Source organism: Anthonomus grandis, chromosome 16 (genome assembly GCF_022605725.1).
Source record: "Anthonomus grandis grandis chromosome 16, icAntGran1.3, whole genome shotgun sequence".
Lineage (NCBI taxonomy): Eukaryota > Metazoa > Arthropoda > Insecta > Coleoptera > Curculionidae > Anthonomus > Anthonomus grandis.
In genome coordinates, this window is record NC_065561.1 from 17388683 (window position 1) to 17414864 (window position 26182).

The 26182-nt window shown below is 34.3% G+C and overlaps 2 protein-coding genes across 2 annotated transcripts in view; one reads left to right on the plus strand and one right to left on the minus strand.

Annotated features, from left to right (window-relative positions):
• The window catches only part of LOC126745600 (cilium assembly protein DZIP1), a 54589-nt gene extending 40501 nt beyond the window's left edge, over positions 1-14088 (plus strand). Inside the window, exon 8 of the mRNA XM_050453532.1 lies at positions 13775-14088. The gene's annotated coding sequence lies outside the window, so the exon portion shown is untranslated. The remainder of the gene's footprint in view (positions 1-13774) is intronic.
• LOC126745964 (uncharacterized) overlaps positions 1-24374 on the minus strand; it is a 28640-nt gene extending 4266 nt beyond the window's left edge. Inside the window, exons 1-6 of the mRNA XM_050454020.1 lie at positions 24128-24374; positions 18635-18717; positions 16440-18303; positions 16362-16366; positions 12330-12932; positions 3602-4293 (exon numbers count right to left, since the gene is read on the minus strand). Coding sequence (XP_050309977.1) covers positions 3602-4293; positions 12330-12932; positions 16362-16366; positions 16440-18303; positions 18635-18717; positions 24128-24157 — 3277 coding nt within the window. The 5' untranslated portion in view covers positions 24158-24374. The remainder of the gene's footprint in view (positions 1-3601; positions 4294-12329; positions 12933-16361; positions 16367-16439; positions 18304-18634; positions 18718-24127) is intronic.
• Between the last annotated feature and the right edge of the window lie 1808 nt (positions 24375-26182).

Genomic DNA, 26182 nt, shown 5'->3' on the forward strand with positions numbered 1-26182 from the left:
CTTGAATGCACCATTTTGGCGCCCAACAATTTTTAAAACAACGCGTTCTATGTGTTGAGACGTCTTTACTTGATGTGATGCGAGAGGCAAAATAATCAAATGGATAAATTAAAACTAGGGGTACCTAATTTCTTGTTGAGTGTGTTGTTTTCGAAAAAAACTTTAAAAAGTGAACTCGTTAAAAAGATCGGTGTAGGAGCTAAGGATATTATATTATACACAAGCCTCCCTTATGGTATTATAAACTATTGACGTTTTGTTATGATCAAGAAACGCCTAGAACGAGTTATATACTCACGAAAGTAACTGACAAGAACATAAATCCTGACAGTGACAATGACATTTACAATAATTCATCTTGTCAGGCACAGCCTACTGAATAAATATTTTAGCCTGAATGTTAGTTACGGAGTTTCAAACCTAAAAAAGTTACGGAATTAAAAAAAAATAAATCAGAATCAGGTGGCGCCTTCTATGACATAATTTTCAAAAAGGTTAATTAAAAAAACCATTGTTCAATTTTTGTTAAAAACGCAGAATGAATGCTATATTTAAGGCCACAACTCGAAGAAATTACATAAACGTTATCAAAACCTCTATCTTGGTTGTCTTTGATTTTCGCTTTATGAAAATTTAGTATAAGCTCGTTCTTTTTTCGTATTAAATTATTTACAATTATTAATGGGACACTGTATAAAACAAAATTAAGTAATATATTGAATTGCACTAATTATTATGCATAATGTTTAAGCAAATAATTTTTATACCTTGTATTAATAATTTGTGTCTTGATATTTTAATATTTTGTATCTTATTTCGACAATAAATTGTTTAAAAAAAATAAACACAATTATGTGACAACTTGCCCAGGAAAAACTAGGCACTTCCTCCAAATTTCTGTGGTAACAACCAGTAAGTTCATATAGCTGTACAAAGAACGTCCAATATACATCAATACAGATAAGAGAAGTGCCAACAACTATACTCTATTTCAGAAGTGTATAGAGCAATAAACTGGGGAATTCCGTTCTGTTTGGCTACATTTCGTGGTAGTTCATAGGCGCAGGTACTTATAATATTTATGAATTTAATTTTCACGGATTAAATGCCTTTATTTTGAAAGAGATTAAATACTAAATAAATACTTTTAAATCATATTTTAAACGTTAGTAGTCACTGCTACGCTGTAGTGTAATCACAATATTATTATCCCAATATTTAAAAAATGGAGGTATTCAGTCCAACGAAAAGATGTACTAAAAATTCTCCACTATCGCTGAGTGAAAAAGTTATTATTTTAAATGTACATGATTGCATAAAACACGATTACCCTAGTTTTACTGTGCAAGAAATTGTTGAAAAATGTTCTCGAATGAGTGGAATTGGAAAGTCCACCATTTTCAAATTGTTGCGGGAAAGAAAAGTAGCAGGTCAAGTGGAATCTCCCAAGCAAAAGCCAGGACGACCTACAAAAGTCCTTGATGAAAATGCTAAATGTATAATTCGAAGAAAAATTCACTCTTTTTATTTTAAAAAGGAAATACCCACCCTAGACAAAATTTTAATGGAGCTTGGCCGAGATGACAGTATTCCGTTGATAAGTAGAAAACTTTAAAAAATATGGATTTTGCCTGGGAAAAGCATAACCGCAAAGCACTTTTACTGGAGAGCGACGAAATTGTTTATTGGAGACGACAATACTTGAGAAGTATCAAGCAGTACCGCAGGGAGCAAAAGAAAGTTTTTTATCTTGATGAGACGTGGATTAACGAAGGTTATATAGTTCAAAAAATGTGGCAAGACAAAAATATAACCAGTGCTCGCCAAGCTTTCATAGAAGGCCTGTCTACGGGTATTAACGTACCTTCGGGAAAAGGAAAAAGACTTATAATCACACATATTGGAAGCGAAGAGGGATTTTTAAAAGAAGGTCTGCTAACCTTTGAGTCGACTCGCACAGGAGATTACCATGAAGACATGAACTCAGACGTTTTCGAGGACTATTTTGGTGAAATGATAAAATTTCTTCCGGCTAATTCGGTGGTGGTTATGGATAACGCAAGCTATCATTCACGGCGAATAGAGAAGACGCCAACTTCAAGTTGGAGAAAGCAAGAAATTATCGATTGGCTGACTGCAAAAGGTATTGCGTTTGAAGCAAATTTGATAAAAAAAGAACTGCTGGCAATAGCAAACTTACACAAAACTCGTTTCATGAAATACGCCGTGGAAGATATAGCCGAAAAATATAATATAACTGTACTGCGCTTACCGCCATATCATTGCGAACTAAATCCTATAGAACTGATATGGGCGCAGGTAAAAGGATTTGTAGCAAGACAAAACACGACTTTTAAAATGAAAGATGTTAAGCTACTGTTTGATCAAGCCATTACGGAAGCGACACCAGAGAATTGGCGAAAAGCAGTCCAGCATGTAATTAAGCAAGAGGACAAAATGTGGGATCTTAACAACCTCATCGATCAGACAGTCGATCCTTTAATCATAATGTCAAGAGGTGATGACAGTTCGTCAGATGACGAAGAAGACTACAATCTATTATAATTTAAAATTGTTATACACCGTTCAAAAAGTTCCAGATCCAAAAGTGACATTTTCAACTGTTTTACTCTACATATTATGTTCAATAAATTTGTGAAAAAAATATATTATTCCATTTAAACAAAAGTAAACTTTCTAAAATAAAATAGAATTTAAGTACATTAATTATAAGGTAAAAAACAAGTCCCAGTTGCACGCCTTTGGCGAACCGTTTTCAATGTTTATCAGTGGGTAACAATGGACAAAACTCATAAATTGACCCAAAACCGGGTGGCACTACCTGCAATCAACGAAAAGAAAGAATTTAACATTGAAACTAATACCCAACTAAGGTAGTGGCATAAAATATTGGTGGATCACCAGGTACCACTTTTGCATACCTAATGAGGTTTTATTGCTCTACACACTTCTGAAATAGAGTATAGACGATATGATGAACCCTGGATCCTAAGTTTGTTACAATGTCAATAAAATCTGGTACTCTTGTGTTTGCTGTTTTCGACATCGTATAACCTCAAGACAAAGAGAAATCTACAGCTGTACAAAGATGCTACAAGTAAAAAAAACGAATCGATACAAATAACAGTGCCAAGAAGTTAACAACTGGACCCACGTGAATTACGATGTAATTTACCTTGGCCCCTAGGTTTGTTACAATGTCAATAAAACCTGATACTCTTTGTAAACCTGTTGTCGCCATCGTATCAGTAATTCAGTATTAACCAAAAAAAACGAGAGAAAACTGGCTTCTGAGCCTGACCTTATGAATCTACTAAACAGGTCTACTAAAGGAAACAACTGACATTATAAATCTAGCTGTATTAACTAATTAAATTCCAAACTACTACAAATCTGATAATAACCTGTGAATGGTCATTACATTTATGTGGATTAACAATCCCTTATACCCTAATACATGTTCTAACACCATCTTTGTATCTACCACCTTTAATTGCCCCAATTTAAGTGCTTTCATACTGCGATATTATTTAATTAAAATTGATTATTGTTACTTAAAATTATTGTGCTTGTACTCAACCTGCAACGGCTAATCCAACGGGCTTTGCCTCGGCGACCGAGGCTTCCGGCGGAGGCAAGTTGATGGCCACCCCATCGTCTCCGCCTACTTCCTCTCCCCCCTCGTTTTCTTCTTCTTCTTGTTTCTTCTTCTCCTCCTCTTGCTTCTTCTTCTTTCTCTCTTCCTCCTCCTGTTTCTTTCGCTTCTCGTCTTCCTCCTTCTTCTTCTTTTGCTTCTCGTCCTCTTTCTTTTTATTTTTATTGCTTTGATTGTTGCTCTTTCGCTCGAACCACTGGCTCAGACCCTCTCTATTTTCGAATCCCAATCCGGCATTCTCTTGTGCCTCCGCGAGCTTCTTGGCCGATTGATTAATCGACGCCATGTATTCTTGATACATTATTTCTTGTTGTTCATCCAGGTTACCATTGCGTTTCGCAATTTCTTGCAATTGAATTATTTTTCCAGCTTTATTACGAATGTTTCGGATGTACTCGTCGTAGCCCTCGTAGTATTCCGTATCAAACTTGGAAGGAAGCGGTGGATTTTCTAGATCTAATGGATTTATCTCTATTTCGGTCTCTTGAGAGGGTGCCGGTAGTGTGGAAGGGGTTTTGATTATGACGGTGGAAAGAACTTCGCCGTTGGGTCCCTCGATTATTTGCAACGATTGACCTTTGGCTCCTCCGTAAAATGGGACCAACGTTATCCGAGTACTATCACTAGAAATAAATAAATGTACTTATTAGATATGGCATTTTACTAAAGGACTATATGGTTAGTTAAGGTTAGTTCATTTGAATAAACTGTAGAATAATTAATAGTAAATACTCTTGTCGCAATATGAGCAGCGTGACCCCTTTGTTGTTTGCATAATTTGAAGTATAGTCAGTCAAGTGAAATATATAAAGCAAAACTGAAAATATGAAATACTTCTTCGTAATTACAGAGAGCATGGCCTGCGCCAAATTTTCAACATCTAAAACACAAGTTACTCATATAGTCTAGAACAACGCATTTTTGCCTGTGAGACCTGCCTTACCAATGTAGTGGAGCAATAGGACGTGTTAGCAAATGCAAAAAACATAAGTGAGACCTTTTGTAAAACCATCTCCAACTCTCTTTCGGCCAACGCAGTTAACAAACCGCATGAAAAACGGATTTTTGAACTAGAGATTAAGACCATACAATTTCCAAGACTGCAACAGCTACTTCTGATAATAAATCTACTTCTACTTCTCATAATTTGCTAATAATAGTAAAGCTAGTGTCCTGAAAAGTCCTGTGTCTGTGTAGAATTGTTCACATACAGATCACAATACAGTCAACAAATACATACATTTTGTTCAACCTGAAACTAGCAGAAAATTACCTCCTAAACCTGCACGTTCTAGTAACCAGGGTACGCAATCCAATTTGCATAATACGACCGATCAACAAATTACTTACTATGTCAAAAATCGACAGTGTATAAAGTGACGTTCAATATATTTTGCTGAATATAAATGCTTAGGGTGGGTGTTAAGAAAACACTAATAAAGGGATTGCTGGATCATAATCTATGCGGGCAATGCAGTCAAAGAATTCCATTCATTCAACATATTTGCAACAACAAATTTGAAAAAGATACAACATTACACTTAATTTCCATTTTATATGAAAAAGCTAGAAGAACTATCGATACTAGTATATATACTTAGAGGATCTTACTATCGAGGATTCAGATATGACAGAGATTCTTTGACGACCTATGTGTTGTGTACAGAACTGAATAGAGTTCAGAGCTGTGTTTACATACTGTCATAGTAGAAGTGTTGGAGAGGCGGAACTGGGTATGGACCATTATTTGGAAAAACATGGGTACAAACGCTTTATTTATTACAAAAATCAGGAGATTTATTATTTCCCGAACACAGTGGCAAAGAATGGAATTTTGTGAAACCATAATGGCCAAAGCAAATAAAAATGAAAAGTTCATGGGAAATACAATCCTTCCGTTCCTCGTTGTTGGTCTCAGGAAACCTAATGGTGCGATATTAAATGGCCTCCTAGATCTCCGGATTTTCCCTCCAAAAGACCATTTACACCAATTTAGTAGACCAACAAATTTAGAGGAGTTGCGAGAGAAAATTGTTGAATGTGCCAATTAAATTTGACTACAAACTCTTTTTTAAAAGTACGAAATGGCTTTTATGATTAGCGTTTCTACAATCTGTATCATCTGCATGTGAAGGTTTCATTAGCGTCATCGTGATTATGATTTATCAAGTATCATGGTCATATGTCGAGGATTATCGGGGCCTTAAACCTAGTAACGTAAGATCTGAATTTGGGGTGTATTCTAAATACAAAAACAATGAGGTTCTGATCATAGAGATGGTTAAGGATATCTTACCGGCAAGGGACAAACATTTCTCAGTATCAACCTTGCGGAGATACCTGATAAAACTTGGATTTAAGCTTAAGATGGTTAACAAAAGAGCTGCTGTAATGGAATTATCAGGTGCTATATTATCTTGCTATCAACTATCCTGAATTTCTAATTTAATAAAACTAAACCGAAAAATCCCGAGTAATAAAGTTTTAAATACAAATAAATTTTAAGGCCGGACCTGTGCTACTTTTCACGCTTGAGTGGCTGTGACTGAGGTCAAACGTCTAATAAAATAGTACGTGGGCGCATGTAGTCAAATTTAACGAATCAAATGTATAAATTCATAAACAAATGCTTAAAACATTTATTTATTTAATGGAATGATTGAATAGCTCTTGGAATATTACTTTATGACTCTTTACACCTAAAATTTTGCGATTTAAACATGCATGTCATGTGACAGACAATACAAGCAACACCGGCACATGGACTATTCGCGGCACATTAAAGATTCTAATAGATCTCTGAACTGAACTATACAAGAATTTCAATATTTTGACATTTAGTGCATCAATTTTAGTCATTTTTTGAAAAAAAAGATTATAAAACTCTTCAGAGTAGTCCATAAATCAATACCTTCCAAGTGTTAACTACTAGAACCCAATATATTTACTTGTCAATAAAAGACAAAGTCATTTAATTTTTACAGGCACTCCTGGAATAAGAATTCCAATATCTTGATATTTAGTACCTCGATTTTAGTCATTTCTTGAAAAAATACTAAAAACGCTCTCAGAGTAGTCGATTAATCATTAATTTTCAAATTTGGACTACTAGAACCTAACATATTAACTTGTCAATGAGAGACAAGATCATTTAATTCTTACAGGCACTTCTGGATTAAGAATTCCAATATCTTCACATATTATCAGGCAAATCGTCTAGAGCTGGTACAGCACCCGTTTATTAAATGTGTCATGTATAAAATGTCATGCCAAGTCATTTCACTTAATAATGTTGAACAAACTATGTCATATCGTAATATATCTGAGCTTAGTAAAAGAAGAGCATACTATAACGTATGTTTTGCTTTTGATGTACTCAATGGGTTTATAAAAAGCCTTGAATGTATGTTTGTCATTATTTGACCTTCATGTTCCAGACTTGCCATCACCCTCTTCTTCATATTTCAATAAATTTAAATAAACATTATGAGCACTTTGATATTGAAATTCGTTGACAAGTGACCAGTGGCGGCTCGTGGGTCAATCTTCAGGGGGGTCATTTTGGTTTGAAAACTTATAGTTTACTCTAATAGAAAAAAACAAATCAAACTATTGATTTTTTAAATTATTTGAAAGATCTTTTTGTCATTTATATTTTGGATAAAAAATACAGACTTAGATAAAACTCAATAATATTTACCGAGATATTTACCCTATTAAGGATAAAAATAACTTTAAATGCTTAAATCGTTTGCCGAAAATTAACTTTGCCTTTTTATTAGAGTAAATATTTTAAATAAAAATATAAGAAAAAGGGTATAAACAGGTTATCGAAACCACTCTACCTAGAACCATCGTACGTTTTGGAGATCGGTCGAAAAAGGACGAAAATGCGTATAAATTTACAAAAAATATTTTTATCGGCTTATGTTGACTCGCCGCTTTTTGCAGGATAAGTTGATGGGCATAGCAGTGCTAGCAATAAAGTGTGCATTTGGGTATATTTCTTTAATTTTTGTTTATATTCCTACCAGTTTACCGCTCATGACTGATGCACCATCGTAACTTTGGGCAATTAATTTTTCAGGTGCTTGATTAATTTTTGATAATTGAAGTTCTTCCAATATTACATTAGTTAAATGTTGTGCTGTGGCATCTGGAGGGTTAACAAATTTCCAAAATCTTTCATGTGCAATCAGTTAATACATATTGCAATATGACAATCATCTGCGTTTTATTGAAGCTGTCTGTGGTCTCATCTACTTGAATTGCCACAAAATTTGTCTGGCCAATCTCCTTAATTATATGAGTATGTACAATGGCTAACATTGATTCGAAAATATCGTTCTGAATTGTTTTTAATGTGCCTTTAAATACTGTACTCCTTTCAATATGTTCTTTAAACATTAAATCCAGTTCAGAAACAAAATCGATAAGGCCCAGAAAAATTTCAGGATTATTGGAGTTGATACTTTCGTCATGACCGCGCAATGCAATTTCGAAAACTCCACAAAATTTTACACAGCCGATTAGTTTGTTTAAAATATACCTATTTTTAGAAACCGATTCATTAAAGTCATGCACAGATTTACGATATACACTATCAAGTTGCTGTCTTATGTTAACACCAAAGTATATAGTTTTCAACTGTTAGACTGTGTTAACACGTCCTAAACTTGCGTAACTCATTGATGAATTTATATGAGTAGTGGAAGAAGCAAGCTTTGTAATTTTCACTTTTAAATGCTTAATGTCAATTACTCCATTTTTCGCCCATACAGCGTCATTCGAAAATAGTAAAGACGGGTAGCAAAAAAATTTCTCACACTGCAGCCACAAATCCAATCACACAAATTGTACATTGATTCTTTAAAATATTTTTGAATATCTTTACCCCTATCCTTTGTTGTTTGTTTTAAATTCATATTTGGTTTTGGTTGACCAGTTTCCTTTTTCTCAAGCAGTCATAATTATTTAAATTAAAATCTGCTGGAACATCATAATTTAATGTTCCAGCAGATTTTAAGGCAATTATTTCGTGCGGGCGGCAAACAGTAACTATTTAAAACAAAACTGAAAACATTCATCCAGTCGGGCCGTCGACTACGTTAGCGATATAGGACTGAAAGGTGACTCTCACTCCCGCCCACGAAATGCTAATCTGCCTTCTTTGTTCTATTTTACATGCATTTCTCCATAAGCCATAAGAACTGTATAGGGACAATTTAAAATACGGCCCAGCCACGGGCTTGTGATGCGCGCAAGGCGCGACGTTAATAATATATTTATTTGTTTTGCCAATGCAGACTGCTTAGAGAATTTTATAATTCACAATGAAGTTTTAGATAAAAGATATTTATAATAAAATTGGGATTTTTATGAGATTATTTAAGGGGGGTCATTGACCAATTGACCCTAAGAAGGAGCCGCCACTGCAAGTGACAGTTGATTTTGACAGCTGTCAGAACTTAAAATAACCTTGCTATACATTGTGTGGTTGTCTTATTAACGGTGGGAATATATGGGTTTCCTGTTAATGAACCTGAAATGAAAATCAATTGTTTGTGATGAAATGTTTTTTCTTGACATCCATGTGTCAGCAAACATTTCTTTTACTGTTAGTGGGTAGCTGACTGTGACAGATGACGTTGATAGATGACATGACAGTTAACGTTGACAGCTATCAGATTCAGTTCCTCAGTCTTGAATATATAGTTAGTTTATTACCGTTTAGCTGATGTGTTTTACCTGTCGATTACCTGTTTAGTGTAAGAGTAGCTTAATTCGGCATTTTCTTTTGCATTATTTCCAATGCGTGTACACATATGTATTTATATATATATATATACATATTATGCAAATAAAAGACGATTTATTATTATTATTATTATTCATAATACAGACGTAACAATAAGCAAAAAAAATAAATTTACATGATTAAAATATTCGTTTTATACAATATAATAACAATAATATATACATTTTTGTACAAGATATTATACAGCTCTATATAATTTTAAATAATATTTGTCTACTACAATCTACTATTGAAGTGCCTACTTAATTACATTTACAAAAATATATTAGGTTCATCTACATTAGGAATTCTGTACAGGTACCATGTGTTACAAATACACGTCGTGTTTAATAGTCTACACACAATCGGTAAATACTGAACAGTCAAAATTTCCATTTGGTCAATTGAAATGTTTATATGCCAAGAAATTTTTAACTGAGTTGAACTTACTACAGGTGAGCTGCTTTCGCAAAAAGCTATGCTACTCATAACCAAGACCTTCATTTCTAGTGTTCTATATTGCTAAATTATACAGTCTTGTCACGTTTGATTTTTATGTTATATGATTGGAATAAGAAAAGCAAAAAGTCAGAAAGCGTTTATCTCACTAGTGCATATCAACAACTAATAGTGCCCAATAACCCGTTCTTCCGTTATACGTCGTGCCACTGTAAAGCACTGAACAGTAGGGTGGGCCGAAAAAACTTTTTTTTTAAATTGTAAAAAGCGCTATAGCAAAAAGGGTGCGTTTTTTTCTAAAAAAAAATAATAAACAAAAAATTTACGACAAAAAAAAATCCAGCCGGGCCCAGGGGCACTTCAAGGGGCTTTTTTTTTAATATTATTTTTTTAAAGGGCGCTACCGAAAAATACATTTGATTTAACCTCCTTATAACCCAAAAAAAATATTATAAAAAAATAATAATTTTTAGCCGGGCCCATGACCAATTTTCTAAGCTGAGAATATCAGTCCGCCCTCGTATATGATCTGCTTATTATTTTAAGATCGTTGAGCTACACGCAGTCTCTATTGTAGGCCTCTATTTTGATGGGCGAAAGGATCAAACGCTTTCTATGGTTAATAACAAAAAAATTATTCAACAAGAAGAACACATTTCAATTATAAAAGAACCTGGTAATATATATTTCGCACATATATCTGCAAAAGGAGCTTCTACTGCAGTAAATATTAAAAATGAACTTTTAAAATGTTTAGAGAATTATCAGACGGATATAAGTTTTTTGTCTGTAATCGGTTGCGATGGAACGAATGTAAATAGAGGATGTAATAAATAGAGGATGGTATTACTCGTCTTATGGGAACTCATATCGGAAGACCCCCTTCAGTGGAGTATATGTCTTCTCCATACCAATGAATTGCCTTTACGTCATCTTCTTTAAAATTTAGATGGCGAGACCAAGGGACTTTACAGTTTTTCAGGGCCAGTGGGGTTGCTACTAAAAGACTGCCAACAAATGCCATTAAAGAAATTTAAAATTATAGACACAGAGCTTCCAGAACTAACAGCAGATATTCTAAGCACTGGCCAACAATATTTGTATAATATTTGTTTTGCTATTAAAAATGGACACTGTCCGGAAAGTCTGGCAAATAAAGATCCTGGAAAGTTGTCCCATGCTCGCTAGCTTACTACAGCCAACAGGATACTGCGTTTATATGTAGCCACCGAAAACCCCCTATCAAACCTAGTTATTTTATCAGAATTTATTATAAAAGTATATGCCCCTGTTTGGTTTTATATTAAGACGCAACCACTGATCTACAACGGAGCACGACATTTGTGGAAAGCCATTACTCTTTCCAGAACTTTTCCACCTAAAGTTACTAAAATAGTCGACAAGGTCTTTGCCGCCAATGCCTATTTTGCCCATTCTGAAAATTTGCTCTTAGCAATGCTAACAGACCCAAGGCCTCATAATAAAGACATTGGCTGTAAGAAGAATTAAAAAAATGCAGAATGCATCCCAGCAATGAAGTGAGAGTCTTTAGGGTACCTTCAATCAACTTAGCCGCTGAGGATTACATTGATTTAATAAACTGGCAAAAAAACAGTAATTTCTAAACCACCTTTAACAGTTATACAGGATAATTTATTAAAAGGTACATTTGTGCCAAACTTTGAGAAATTTCCATGTCACACTCAGGCAGTAGAACGCTGCGTCAAACTGGTTACTAAGGCCTCCACTAAAGTATGTGGCGATGAGTCCAGAGACGGCTACGTTCGAATGAAATTAGAAGGTCGACAAATGTTACCAATTTTTGATAACAAGTCGCAATATTTTAAAAAACGTAACGTGACTTAAGTAAGGTAAGAAATATATGGGTGGGAGGGTCCCCAATTGGGAGGAACTCCAGGTGCAGATACCTCCGCGTGGTGGGTTCTGGGTTGATTAGTATAGTTTTATATTTAAAATTTTACTAATCAAGCAAAAGGCTACACGAGTGCACGTGCACAATCATACAAATATGTTGATTTATGGTATATAATTGATTTTTTTAAAAATGTCTTCGTTCGTGGGGTGGGTTAAAATGCTTGCTATTATCTTTAAATTTTTTCTGGGAATATAACAGATTAATTAAAAAAGATTTTAAGGTAGCGCCCCTAATTTTTTTGACCACAAAATTTTGACCCGTAAAATAGCCCCTGGGCCCGGTAAATTTTTTTTTTTGTTAATTCAAAAAATTTCCCTGCCTGTATAACCATAGGCACCTTTTCCAAACTAGCGTCCTTTATTTTTTGCGACTTTTAAAAAATCGGCTTTTTTTGGCCCACCCTACTGAACAGCTTCTTTGCCCCATCTTAGTCTTCATAGCTTATCTCCAAGTCGCTTTGCGCATGCGCGATACCTCCAGGACCCGCCACTGCGACCGCCTGCGGTTCAAACAGGATATCCGCGTTGACACCCCTCCTGAGGATGGCTCGCGATAACGGGTTCGAAACCGCTTTACCCTCGACACCCGCCACGGCCGTAGATTGTGGTTTCAGTATCAAAGTGGTTATGTCGTCTTCGGTAATTACGTTCGAGGTCCTGAAGCGAATTATTTTATCCTGTTCCAGGGTGTTTTTGTTTTTTATGTAGGTCAGCAGAGGACTTAGACGGTGCGGTGCTAGAGAGGGAGCTTTTGTCGGTTGAAAATTTCTCTGTTCTTCTATTGGCCTGTTGATCACTGTCTTAGGGTCTTTGACAATATTTACAAGATTCAGCTTTTTCACGTCCTTATTTTGTGCTGCAGTAAAGAAATGTCTTGGCTCTTGCAGGTCAAGTTTTTTTAAGAGTTGTCGATATTCTTCGAGCACTTTCGGACTGGATAGAGCGTGGTACTTGGGGAAGCGGTTGATTTGAAAAGCTAGAGGCTCTACGTGGGAGGTAGTAGTGGGATTCCCAAGCTGTAGAAGTGGAAGAGAGGAATACGGTAACCAAGCTTGATAGGGGTATCTGAAGCAAGGTAGAAAGAGTTTATGTTAGAGGTATAGTTTCAGAAAGTAGGTTAGGATAGGCAACTTAAGTTAGAGCTAGTGTAAGTAAGTTAGTAGTTAATTATGTTAATTATCAAAAATTTTATGTATTGGCATGCACAAGAAATCATAGGCGAAGCATTAAGTTAAAGGGAGACCGACAATGCTTGCACTGGCCGCGGAGTGGGGATATATAGTTTTGTATGACTATATATATTTCGAAATGTATATTTTTTAACAGTCGTGGATTTAGAGCTAAATTATTCAAATACTAAACTGATAGTGCTAGAAAAAACATCTGGAATTCACCTACGTGTTCTTTTTAAGTTGCATTGAAATGCATTGATTTCGATGATATTCATTTTCTCGAATAAGTGATGATTGAGCAGGGATAAAGAAATTACGAAGACTTTATATTAATATATCTTTTATTAAAAATCATCAGTCTACAGAACTATTTCGTCACTAAAAATAAATAACGCCAAAACAATATTAATTTAATATATATAGAACCATCAGAGAGACGTACGTTATATTTATACATTATTTATCAGTATATCTACAGTTGTTTGTATCTACAATTAAATGATATCTCTATTTACTAACAATTAACAAATACATGTATTTCTTTAATAAAAGAAACAAACAATATACAAATAATATCTTATTTGTCTATACCTTCATTTATTTTTAAAACTATTCTCTAATGTCACCGTTGCATAAAGGTTGTTTGCGACTTATATTTGTATACCAGGCCCAACATTCTTGATATGTATATAAAGTTGCCTCTCTTTCTAATACATATTCTTTTTTTAATTTCAGATAAACGACCCAGGGACAATTTAGAGATATCTTTGAAAACCCATCGCTAAGACTTAACAGGAAATTTAACCTAGTCAGTACAAACTATTTTTAAGCTCATCTAACTATATTTTTAGGATCTCATTTTATACGATGTTTTAATATAATTTTAAGTAGACAATTATATAGGCAATTTGATGTTGCATGCAAGACCTGAGTTGTTCAGACGTGTATACGGTTGTCGTTGTAAATACATACACTTTAATTTACAATTTAAAGATGCAACGAATAATAACCATTTATCTTAAATAAAAATATTGTATGCGAATATTTAATTATTGTTTGTATATTATTAAAATAAATGAAGAAATTATTAGTTTAAATTCAAAAATTGTGACTTTTGATTTTTTTTGTACGCAATACCTAAGTTGGCCAGACGTGTATACTTTTGTTAGTCTAAACATATAAATCAACAATTTAAACGCATTTTTATTGGAGAGGGTATACCAAATTTTAATTATTAGAAGTGATATTTAGTGGGTAAATATGTCATTTTCGGGAAAAAAAACTATTTATTTATAGTTTTACGTTTCGAATTATATTTGCCTCATCTTCGGGGTTGAAGTCAGAGTTCTCTTGCGTTAAATTACAATGGCACACATTGCAAGGATAAAAACGTAGATATCACAAATTTAAAGTCAGTCACGTACTGTAGGCAATACAATTAAAATATATGATTTGAATAATTCGGTAGACTGAGGAGGCCTGAAGATGAATTTGATATAATTCAAAACGTTGCATAAAAATAAATAGTTTTCTTCAGAAACTGACCCACCAAACACCACTTCTAATTCACAATCTTTCGTCACCAATTCACAAGAATTTTGAATTATTGTTTATATTTTAATAAAATTTAAAAATTATAAGCTAAATTCAAAAATTATGACTTTTTTAATACTTGCACGCAAGGCCCAAGTTTGCCATACGTGTATATCAGTATAAATACATTTTATACATTTTAATAAACGATTCAAATGCATTTATTTTTTTGGAAAGAATGACCATATATCTTAAATAAAAATAATGTATAGGAAATTTGTTTTTATTGTTTGTTTTTTATTAAAATAAGGTAAGAAATATTCAACGTTTAAAAATTATGAGGTCCAATTGAAAGTGAGCTGAATACATAAAAATAATGAACCCAAGATATTCACATGCCAATAAGATACAAAATAATTTAATTATTACAGGCACTCCTGGAATAAGAATTTCAACATCTTGAATTTTTAAGCTTCAATTTTAGTCATTTTTTCAAGAAAGACTAAAAAGGCTCTCAGAGTAGTCCATTAATCAATAATTTCCAGATTTTTGACTACTAGAACCTAAGATATTCACTTGACAATAGGAGGCAAAGTAATTTATACAAGCAGAGACAGTCATTTAATTCTTACAGGCACTCCTGGAATAAGAATTCCAATATCTTGAATTTTAATGCATTGATTTTAGTAATTTTTTTAACAAAGACTGAAAAGGCTCTCAGAGTAGTCCATTAATCAATAATTTCCAAATTTTGACTACTATAGAACTCATGATATTTATTTGTCAATAAGAAACAAAGTCGTTTAATTCTTACAGGCACTCCTGAAATAAGAATTCCAATATCTTGACATTTAGTGCATCGATTTTAGTCATTTCTGCAAAAGAGACTAAAAAAGTCCTCAGAGGACTCCATTAATTAATAATTTTCAAATTTTGACTACTAAAAGCCAGGATATTCACTTGTCAATAAGAGACAAAGTCATTTAATTTTGACAAGCATACTCAAAATAGGAATTCCAATATCTTGATATTTAGTGCATCAATTTTAGTCATTTTTTCAAAAAAGACTAAAAGAGCCTTCAGGCTAGTCCATAAATTAATAATTTTTAAATATTGTCTACAAGAATCCAAGATATTCATTTTTCAATCTTCTGCTTCTTACAGGCACAAGATTTCTTTTGCTTCTTACAGGCACTCCTGGAATAAGAATTCCAATATCTTGGCTTTTAGTTCATCGATTTTAGTCATTTTTTCATAAAAGACTGAAAAAGTCCTCAAAGTAGTCCATTAATTAAAAATTTTCAAATATTGAATTCTAGAACTTGAGATATTCACTTGTCGATAAGAGATAAAGTCATTTAGTTCTTACAAGCACTCCTGGAATAAGAATTCCAATATCTTGATATTTAGGGCATCTATTTTAGTCATTTCTTGAAAAAAGACTAAAAAAATCCTCGGAGTAGTGCATTAACCAATAATTTCCAAATTTTGACTACTAGAACTCAAGATATTCACTTGTCAATAAGAGACAAAGTCATTTAATTCTTACAGGCACTCCTTTAATAAGAATCCCAATATCTTTACTTTTAGTGTATCGATTTTAGTGATTTTTGATTTTAGTCAATTCTTCCTTTTTTTACACACAAGACCTACGTTTGCCAAACATGTAAATCATTCTATTAAAAAGAATGACAACAATACACATGACTTCTCTCCTGCATTTTACACCATTCACCTTGCATACTAAAAAAATTCGCAAACAATTTCTAAACATCTTGTACCTGTTTACCTTAACTAATTAACAAAAACTCCTCACTTATACTATGGCAAAAATTAACCCTTTCCTTCTTCTCAAGCCGCTTACTCAGTCCCCTCTATTGTAATAAACCACTGGTCCAACCGCGACCACTTTACCCACCCTCGTATTAACTTGGTGTGTTCCATTTTGCACGCTGTCTTTAATAACTTCATTTAAGTCGACCTTCGGATCTACAGCGACGACTTTCGTGCCAGATCCAGCGATAGCGAGTCCATTTGGATGAGTGTACGCGATCCCATTGGGTCCCACAATGGCAGTACCTCCGCTGCCGGCTGTAGCGATACCTCCAGGCCCGGCTATAGCAACTCCACCTTTACGGACTTTCAGTTTATGAATGAAAATGCCGTTGCCGGTATTGTCCTTGCTAAAAACCTTTCTGGAACCCTGGTTGGCGATGCTGATATCCTCGGCTTTTTCTGATTCCTCCGGCACGGTATCTTCCAGTTCTTCTACATGCAGTTCCGGTTCTTTTATTACCGGTGAAGGTTGCGGTGCTTGTTTGGACTCGATTGGCACCGTTGGAGCCAAATTAAGCTTGTCGGCGATTAGGTGAGATAGCGTCGTGTCATTTCTAAGTTTTATATACTCCTCCCATCTCATTTTTTCTGTTTTAAGGTTGTCCTTTAGTTTCCTTCCTCCCGAAGTTGGAGGGTCACTATTGGGAAGGTTAATAGTAAACTTCACAAGATCATCGTCGCCCAAATCGATATCCTCCACATCCAGATATCGAGTATTATCAACCAATGGATCACTGAGTTTCACTATTTGAATGTCATCTTCACCATCACGTTTATTCACTTCAACGGTTACTTGGTCTGTATTATGAGTGGCATCTGAAGAAGCAGTTTTCGGTCCGGGTTTTACCCTGGAGCCTTGAGGTCTGGGGGTGAGCTTACATGGCCCTTCATTGCCCGAGTTCGGACCATATTCTATCATGTTAGTAACGGCATAGTACATCTGGAGGAAGGGATCTCTGATGTAAATAGGAAACCAGTTGGCTCCAGGCCAGTTCCAGTTTTGACGAGCTTTTATTTGGTTATCTTGCGGGTTTTTCATGGCAAGTAGGTATCGAAGGTATGCTTGTTGTTCATTTATGCTGTGAGTACCCTTGTTTGGTTCCTTAACAGGATTTGGAACATCTGCGGGCTTATTAGGTGCTACAGCTCCAAACATTTGTTGCAAATAGTTTTGCTGATTTAATTGGTTTTTCTGTTGTTCGGTAGTCCAAGGATTTGCCCCAAAGAGTTGCTGCATAGCAAATTGCTGCTCCATAAGACCTTGATAAGGATTATTTGGTACTGTTTGGAGTGGAGAGGGTGACGCTTGACTTGGTGGTTGTAAATTGCCTGAAAGTATTTGTTTAATGTTGTTTATAGTGTCTGCGGGTTGCGTTTCAGGATTTGGTGCAGCCTGGTTGCTAAAAGGGTTCATGTTCATGGGATTAATTTGAGGTCCCATCATGTAAGGGTTGGGAATCACAAAAGATTGATAATGGGTAATTTTTCTTTTGATCTGTTGGCCAGGGATGTGATCTTCCGGTAATATTTCTGGATTTGTGTCAGTAAAACTGCCGCCGTTATATTCATTGTTTTTCTCCAGGTAAGGGGTTCTAAACCTAGGCGTATCCCGGTTTTCCACGTAATCCAAAATGGGGTTCGAAAAGGGGTCTCTGGAAAATTTAAAGTTGTTCTCATCACTTTTAGATCGGGAGTAGCTAAAGGGAAAGTGAAAGTAATTGGGTTTGAACTTTTTTTGGGTAAGTCCCTGCTTTTTGTTAACCTCGGCGATTTTATCCAGTATTTCTTTCGTGTTTTCTTGAACTTTTCTTTGAGCAATTTGGGGGTAAGCAGGTGGACGCTCCTCTGTTGGAAAGAATATAGGCGTTACATCTCTTACGTACTGACGTTCCAGTCTAAAAAAACAAAAATAGTATAACAAATCTGTTCGCTATTTTAAATATTGCTTCGGACAAGTATGATTAGTGAGGAAACTAACTTACCTATACAGAAAGAACTAAGGTGTCTTCTAAAACTACACTAGTATGCACATGTATATAAATATATTGCCACTAACACCATCAGTTATAAAGTATATTACAATAGTTCGCGCCATTTACGTCCTTAAGCAAAAAGTTTCAGTGCGGTTTTATTTACATTTAATAAGTGAACAAAAGGTAAGGTTAGTAAGTAAATATTTATTTATTATTTACACTTTTATATTATTTAAGCTATAGGGATACTTACTCAACTTGTGAATGTTCAGTTCTGGACTCTTGAGCCGGTTGATTATCTTGAGGTCTACCTGCTACCAAACCGATGAAACAAACCTAAAATAGAAATAAACGATTAATTGATTATGTCAAAAGTTAATGACCTAAAGAGGTTTTCTTAGTATAAATGAGACCAGTTTATGGAGAGACATTAAATTATGCAAATTGCCGCATTAGTTCGCGATATGGAAATCAAGTTCAGGTTCAACGACTTCGCGGGTTGCTTTTTTATTACATCTAAATCCCGAATATCATCAGGCACACATAATGAATCATCTAGTTTAACAATTTCAATGTCATTTTCAGCATCACGTTTATTAACGCTAATTAAGGAGCAAGCGAATTTGCAGCAGGGTTTAGTGCGGAAGAAGAGTTGGTTGCATGTAAATCAAGCCTAACTTAAGGGCGATACATATAATCTATTTGTCATTTAAATCAAAAGAGATCAAGGCAGAGTAATGCATGCATGCCTTTTTTACCTTGATCGCCAACTGAACTTAATAAATATATAAAGTCCAGTGCAACGATATATTAGAATGGTCACCTGTCAAAACACCAGCATTTTACTTGTCAAACAATGTAGATAGAAGGTGGATGACATTGTTTGGCAGGTGGAATGCTGGTGTTTTGACGGGTGACCATTCTAATATATCGTTGCACTGGACTTTACCTGGACTGTCAATCTATTGGAAAATAAATGACCACTACTAGGTGGCCGCCATTTTGCGTGATTGTGTCCTTTCTATGTTGGTCACTCTGAGAAATGTGGTGCCAATTTGTCAGAGTGACCAACAGTCAGTGGTGCCAATTGTAGGAAAACAAAACAATTAAAGTTTTTGGGAGTTTGGTTACATTTAGTTAAGAATTTAAGATACTTGAATTAGTTTGATATTTTTCTCGTACTTGTTTAAGAGTCGTTAAAATTTACGAAGTTTTAATTCACTTACAGGGATAAATGAATGCCCTTTAAACATGTGTTCTATTGTTTTTATAAACTTATATCTTACGAATCCTAACACCATAAAAGTGATGAAGATGAAAACAATGATTAATGAAATCCTATCATTTGGTTTTTATTATACCCATTGCAATAATTCTAATATTTTAAAAACAATGTCAATGAAAATGATCAAATGGTGAAAGACTGCCATAAAATGATGTAAATAAAATAAGTTTTCTTATTTAAATAACATTATAAAATATAAATTTTTATATTCAAGTTTACGACCAGATCACATGTCAAACGTCAGCGTCGTCAACTTCATTACTTTTATTTAATATATCTTTTGTTGGCAACACTGTAAATGTTCAGAGTGACCAACATCACAAATATAGAACCACTATAAAATTAGCAGTCCAGGTTTATTTATAAGTTCGTGATCGAAAAACCAGACAAACTTACTATAATGCATAGCATAGACGCATAAAACCATAACGTACATAAGGTCTTAATGCCAAAACACGCAAATTACGAAGCATAAGAATTTTGACCAATAAGAAACGACGATTTTTAAGGTATCATCTTGAGTATGCGTATAATATTAAAGAGCATATCTTACTGCCAGAGCAAGTGACATTGGCTGTGTTAATAGTACCATAGTGTATACATTTGTACAGAGTTATTATATTCAGACTGTGAATTGACAAATGACATTTGACAGTTCTTCAAGGAGTACAGATCCAAGGTTGCCAGATTGATCGCAAAAAATTGCCTAGATTTGCCACGAATTTCAACTAAATGGAGAGTTTGAGGTTGAATGGCAAGAAATCATGTAATTTTTTGATTAAGAGAATATTAACGCTATAACAACAACAGAATGTTCTATCATAAAAACATCATATGCCAAATTGAAGTGACATTTCGGATTAAAATGACAAATGACAACTCAAGCAAGAAATTGAACTACAGGAGGGTAGACTGCCTTTGCGCACAATATCAATGCACATAGCTTACCGACAAAGCAAGTGACATTGGCTGCATTAATAATACAATGAAAATTAGAATTGTATAGAGCTAATGTGTTCAGGCTGTGAATTGACAAATGACATTTGACAAATCTTCAAGGTGTACAAATCCAAGGTTGCCAGATTGATCGTAGAAAAGGCCCTAGATTTGCCACGAATTTCAATTAAATGGAGAATTTGAGGTGAATGACAAAAAAACATGTAATTTTTTGATATAAGGGATTTTGGCATTTTTAACGCTATAACAACAACAGAATGTTCTCTCATAAAAACGTCATATGTCACATTAAAATGACATTTAGGATTCAATTGACAAATGACAACTCACGCGACAAATTGAACTACAGGAGAGTAGGCCTATGCGCACAATATCAATGCAGATAGCTTAGCGACAAAGCAAGTGATATTAGCTGCATTAACAATACAATGAAATTAGAATTGTATAGAGCTAATGTGTTCAGGCTGTGAAATGAGAAATGACATTTGACAGTTCTTCAAGGAGTACAGATCCCAGGTTGCCAGATTGATCGCCGAAAATTGCCTAGATTTGACACGAATTTCAATTAAATAGAGAGTTTGTGGTGAATGACAAAAAAATCATGTAATTTTTTGATATAAGGGATTTTGGCATTTTTAACGCTATAACAACTAATAGAATGTTCTATCATAAAAACGTCATATGTCAAATTGAAGTGACATTTAGGATTCAATTGACAAAATGACAGGTCAAGCAAGAAATTGAACTACAGGAGGGTAGACTGCCTATGCGCACCATTTCAATGCACATAGCTTACCGACAAATCAAGTGACACTGGCTGAATTAATATTACAATGGAATATAAAATTGTATAGAGCTAATGTGTTCAGGCTGTGAATTGACAAATGACATTTGACAGTTCTTCAAGGTGTACAGATCCAAGGTTGCCAGATTGATCGTAGAAAAGGCCCTATATTTGCCACGAATTTCAACTAAATGGAGAGTTTGAGGTGAATGGCAAAAAATCATGTAATTTTTTGATGTAAGGAACTTTGGCATTTTTAACGCTATAACAACAGAATGTTCTATTATAAAAACGTCATATGTCAAATTGAAGTGACATTTAGGATTCAATTGACAAAATGACATGTCAAGCAAGAAATTGAACTACGGAAGAGTAGCTTATGCGCACAATATCAATACACATAGCTTAACGACAAATCAAGTGACATTGGCTGCATTAATAATACAATGAAAATTAGAATTGTATAGAGCTAATGTGTTCAGGCTGTGAATTGACAAATGACATTTGACAAATCTTCAAGGTGTACAAATCCAAGGTTGCCAGATTGATCGTAGAGAAGGCCCTATATTTGCTACGAATTTTAACTAAATGGAGGGTTCGAGGTGAATGACAAAAAAATCATGTAATATTTTGATATAAGGGATTTTGGCATTTTTAACGCTATAACAATAGAATGTTCTATCATAAAAACGTCATATGTCAAATTCAAGTGACATTTAGGATTCAATTGACAAATGACAGCTCAAGCAAGAAATTGAATTACAGAACGGTAGAAAAATGGAAATTAAAAAATGTATGGTAGAAATGTATGTGGATGGAAATTAAAATTGTATAGAGCTAATGTGTTCAGGCTGTGAATTGACAAATGACATTTGACAGATCTTCAAAATATACAAATCCAAGGTTGCCAGATTGAGAGTAGAAATTGCTTAGATTTGCCACGAATTTCAACTAAATAGAAAGTTTGAGGTGAATGACAAAAAATCATGTAATTTTTTTATATAAGGGATTTTGGCATTTTTAACGCTAAAACAATAGAATGTTCTATCATAAAAACGTCATATGTCAAATTGAAATGATATTTAGGATGACAGCTCAAGCAAGAAATTGAACTGCAGGAGAGTAGGCCTATGCGCACAATATCAATGCACATAGCTTACCGACAAATCAAGTGACATTGGCTGCATTAATATCACAATGGAATATAAAATTGTATAGAGCTAATGCGTTCAGGCTGTGAATTGACATTTGACAGCTTTTCAATGTATACTAATCCAAGGTTGCCAAGTTGATCATTGCAAATTTTCCGCAATTTTCAAGAAATTTTAATTTTTTTACAAGTTATTGGAGAGTTTTAATATTTCAGATTTCCACGGTGTCATTTCCTGTCGTTTAATATCCGTGTTTATAAATTAAGTTAGTTGTAGTAGGGCTTAAAATTCATCTATTGCCACTGTAGGTAGGTGACACATTCTTATACCCCTAGTTCGAAGATAGAAAAAATAAAATATATTTATGTAAGATAGGTGCAATTTTTGTTATGTGTTATACATTATAAAAGTATGTGTAAAATACATTTAATGCTATTAATAATAAAATGTTGATTTTTATTTTAATAAGATCTAAAGAAAAAATATTGCTATAAATGTTGTAAATGAAAAATTTGTGGTATATTTTCAGAACAAATATATCGCGTGTCCTAAAGCAACGTACGACATTCTAAAATGTCGCAGAAACATCTCACATAAAATGTCATACAGACGTTCAAAAAGATGACATGGTTAATGTCGGAAACATTTATGGCATGTTCCTAGCATGTTTCTGTGTTATAACGCGTTACTGCAGAACTCTAATTTTTCTTTTTATATTTTCTTATTTTTTTTATAGAACACTAGACACCAGTACCCTCAAGATCCCAATAAAAATGATCGAAACGTCGATATACAAATAAGATGCATGTTTTATTCTCATAAACCTTTGAAATATTATTGTTAGCTAACAAACACAACCTTTAAAGGTGAGTGTTTGGATCCACATAGGAGTGGATTTCTATAGATAACCATGGGATTTATATATGGGACTTCTTGTCAAGCAACCTATGAAACACTGGAAAATGAATAAATATTACTTAAGAAAATAGCAATTCCTCTAAGAATTTGCCTCACAGTATTCGTAGGATAGTTGCTATGATATCCGATTAGCATGCAAAAGGTCTCTGCAGGTTCAAATCAATTCGATGCTAATATTTTTTGTGTTTACAATATTAGTGTGTAGGATATTTGGTTTATAATATTAATATTTTTGCCTTAATATATTTGATTTAATTTTTGTGTGTTACATTTATATGTTTTATATATTTTATTCCGAAAATAGTTAACTTAAAAAATTTGAATAAAAAATAATTCCAGGGTGTGTGCCAAATTTCATAATTAATAGATTTATATTAAAAAAAGAAACGATTTCCTGTTTTTTTAAAAGTTAACGCTCTCTAGCTCATAAGTTAAGAGAATTCCTAAAATCACCTAAATATTCAGATATTCAGACTCCTTAGTTATTATCTTATCTCTTATCTATACATAACCCTTTACATCTTTATATTAGGACAATTTTTCAAGAAGAAATACCGATACTAACCTAGCCACCTCCTAACCTACATTTCTAAACTACTATATAAGACCAAATGGAAGATAAATGTTAATATAAAAACAACGGGCACATACCAAAATAACTCCGCTAGCACAGGAAGGCATCGTGCGGCATAGATCGACAAATAGAGAGACAAGACAAGACGGACACCACTTTAACTTTAACTTGCCGTTCTTCGACTGCCTTCGACCATATAGATAAAGCGCCTTTTTAAAACTAACGGAAGAAACGAAGATGGTACTAGTCAAGTCGAATGGGACTATGCGATGGTACCGGTTATGTTTGGAGGAGGTCGGACGAGATACCGAGTCGAGGTATCGCTGGTACGTTAATGTTTTTACATTTTTTGGAGAGAGGGGAGTGATAACATTTTAGTAGTAAAAAATCAGCAGAAAGCCTTAAACGACAGACATATTCTGTGTAGGCGTACCTAAGCAACAAAAGGTATATAAGACACCCGCTTTTTGTAGGTTATTTACCGATTCTTGTTATCCAGATAAAAGAGGGGTTTGTTCGCTATTTGAATCCTCACCCAGACAATTCAATAAAAACCACATTTTCAATTACCACTACATTTATCATCTCAAAATGGCATTGATAATGCCGATTTTCAACACGTAGTTAATATTTTGGGCACATAGATAAAAAAAAGCATGTCCTCTCTATATTTGGACTTTTTAAAGGCTTTAGGTAAGGTCAATGAAAATAGGTAGTCATAGACAATTGAAGATAAGCTAAGTGGGTGAAGGACTCACGATTCTTTAAATTTAACAATCCTTGATAGTTTGAGAGGCTCATTCTACTCATCTGAGGCAATTAAAATGCCTGCTAATTAAGCTCAATTCTTTTTAAGCGAATTAAAGACGAGCTGAGTGAGTCATAGACTCACAGTTTTGAGACTGTAGAGAGGTATCTGACGCCGTTGGAATACCTGAAATAGTCTTCTAAGTACTCTTAATATTCTTACAGGGAAATAAAGATAAGCTAAGTAAGGCAAAACTAAGTGCCTTAAGTATTTGAAAGAGTCATCGGAGGCAATTGTAATGCTGGGACTAGTCTTCTGAGTACTCTCAATTTTCTTCCAGGCAATTGAAGACGACTTGATAGAGTTACAGACCCACAGTTTTGAGACTATAGAGAGGAATCTAACGCAGTTGGAATGCCTGGAATAGTCTTCTAAGTACTCTTAATATTGTAACAGGGAAATGAAGATAAGCTAAGTAAGTCAAGGCTAACTGCTTTAGGCATTTGAAAGAGTAATCGGAGGCAATTGTAATGCCTGGACTAGTCTTTTGAATCCTCTGAATTCTCATCCAGGCAATTGAAGACGACTTGATAGAGTTACAGATTCACAGTTTTGAGACTATAGAGAGGAATCTAAAACAGTGGGAATGCCTGAAATAGTCTTCTAAGTACTGTTAACATTCTTACAGGCAAATGAGGATAAGATAAGTAAGTCAAGGCTAACTGCCTTAAGCATTTGAGAGAGTAATCGGAGGCAATTGTAATGCTTGGACTAGTCTTCTGAGTACTCTCAATTCTCTTACAGGCAATTGAAGATGACTTAATAGAGTTACAGACTCACAGTTTTGAGACTATAGAGAGGAATCTAACGCAGTTAGAATGCCTGGAATAGTGTTATTATTACTCTTAACATTCTTACAGGCAAATGAGGATAAGATAAGTAGGTCAAGGCTAACTGCCTTAAGCATTTGAGAGAGTAATCGGAGGCAATTGTAATGCTTGGACTAGTCTTCTGAGTACTCTCAATTTTCTTCCAGGCAATTGAAGATGGCTTAATAGAGTTACAGACTCACAATTTTGAGACTATAGAGAGGAATCTAACACAGTTGGAATGCCTGGAATAGTCTTCTAAGTACTCTTCATATTCTTACAGGGAAATGAAGATAAGCTAAGTGAGTCAAGACTAAGTGCCTTAAGTATTTGAAAGAGTAATCGGAGGCAATTGTAATGCTTGGACTAGTCTTCTGAGTACTCTCAATTCTCTTACAGGCAATTGAAGATGACTTAATAGAGTTACAGACTCACAGTTTTGAGACTATAGAGAGGAATCTAACGCAGTTGGAATGCCTGGAATAGTCTTCTAAGTACTCTTAATATTCTTACAG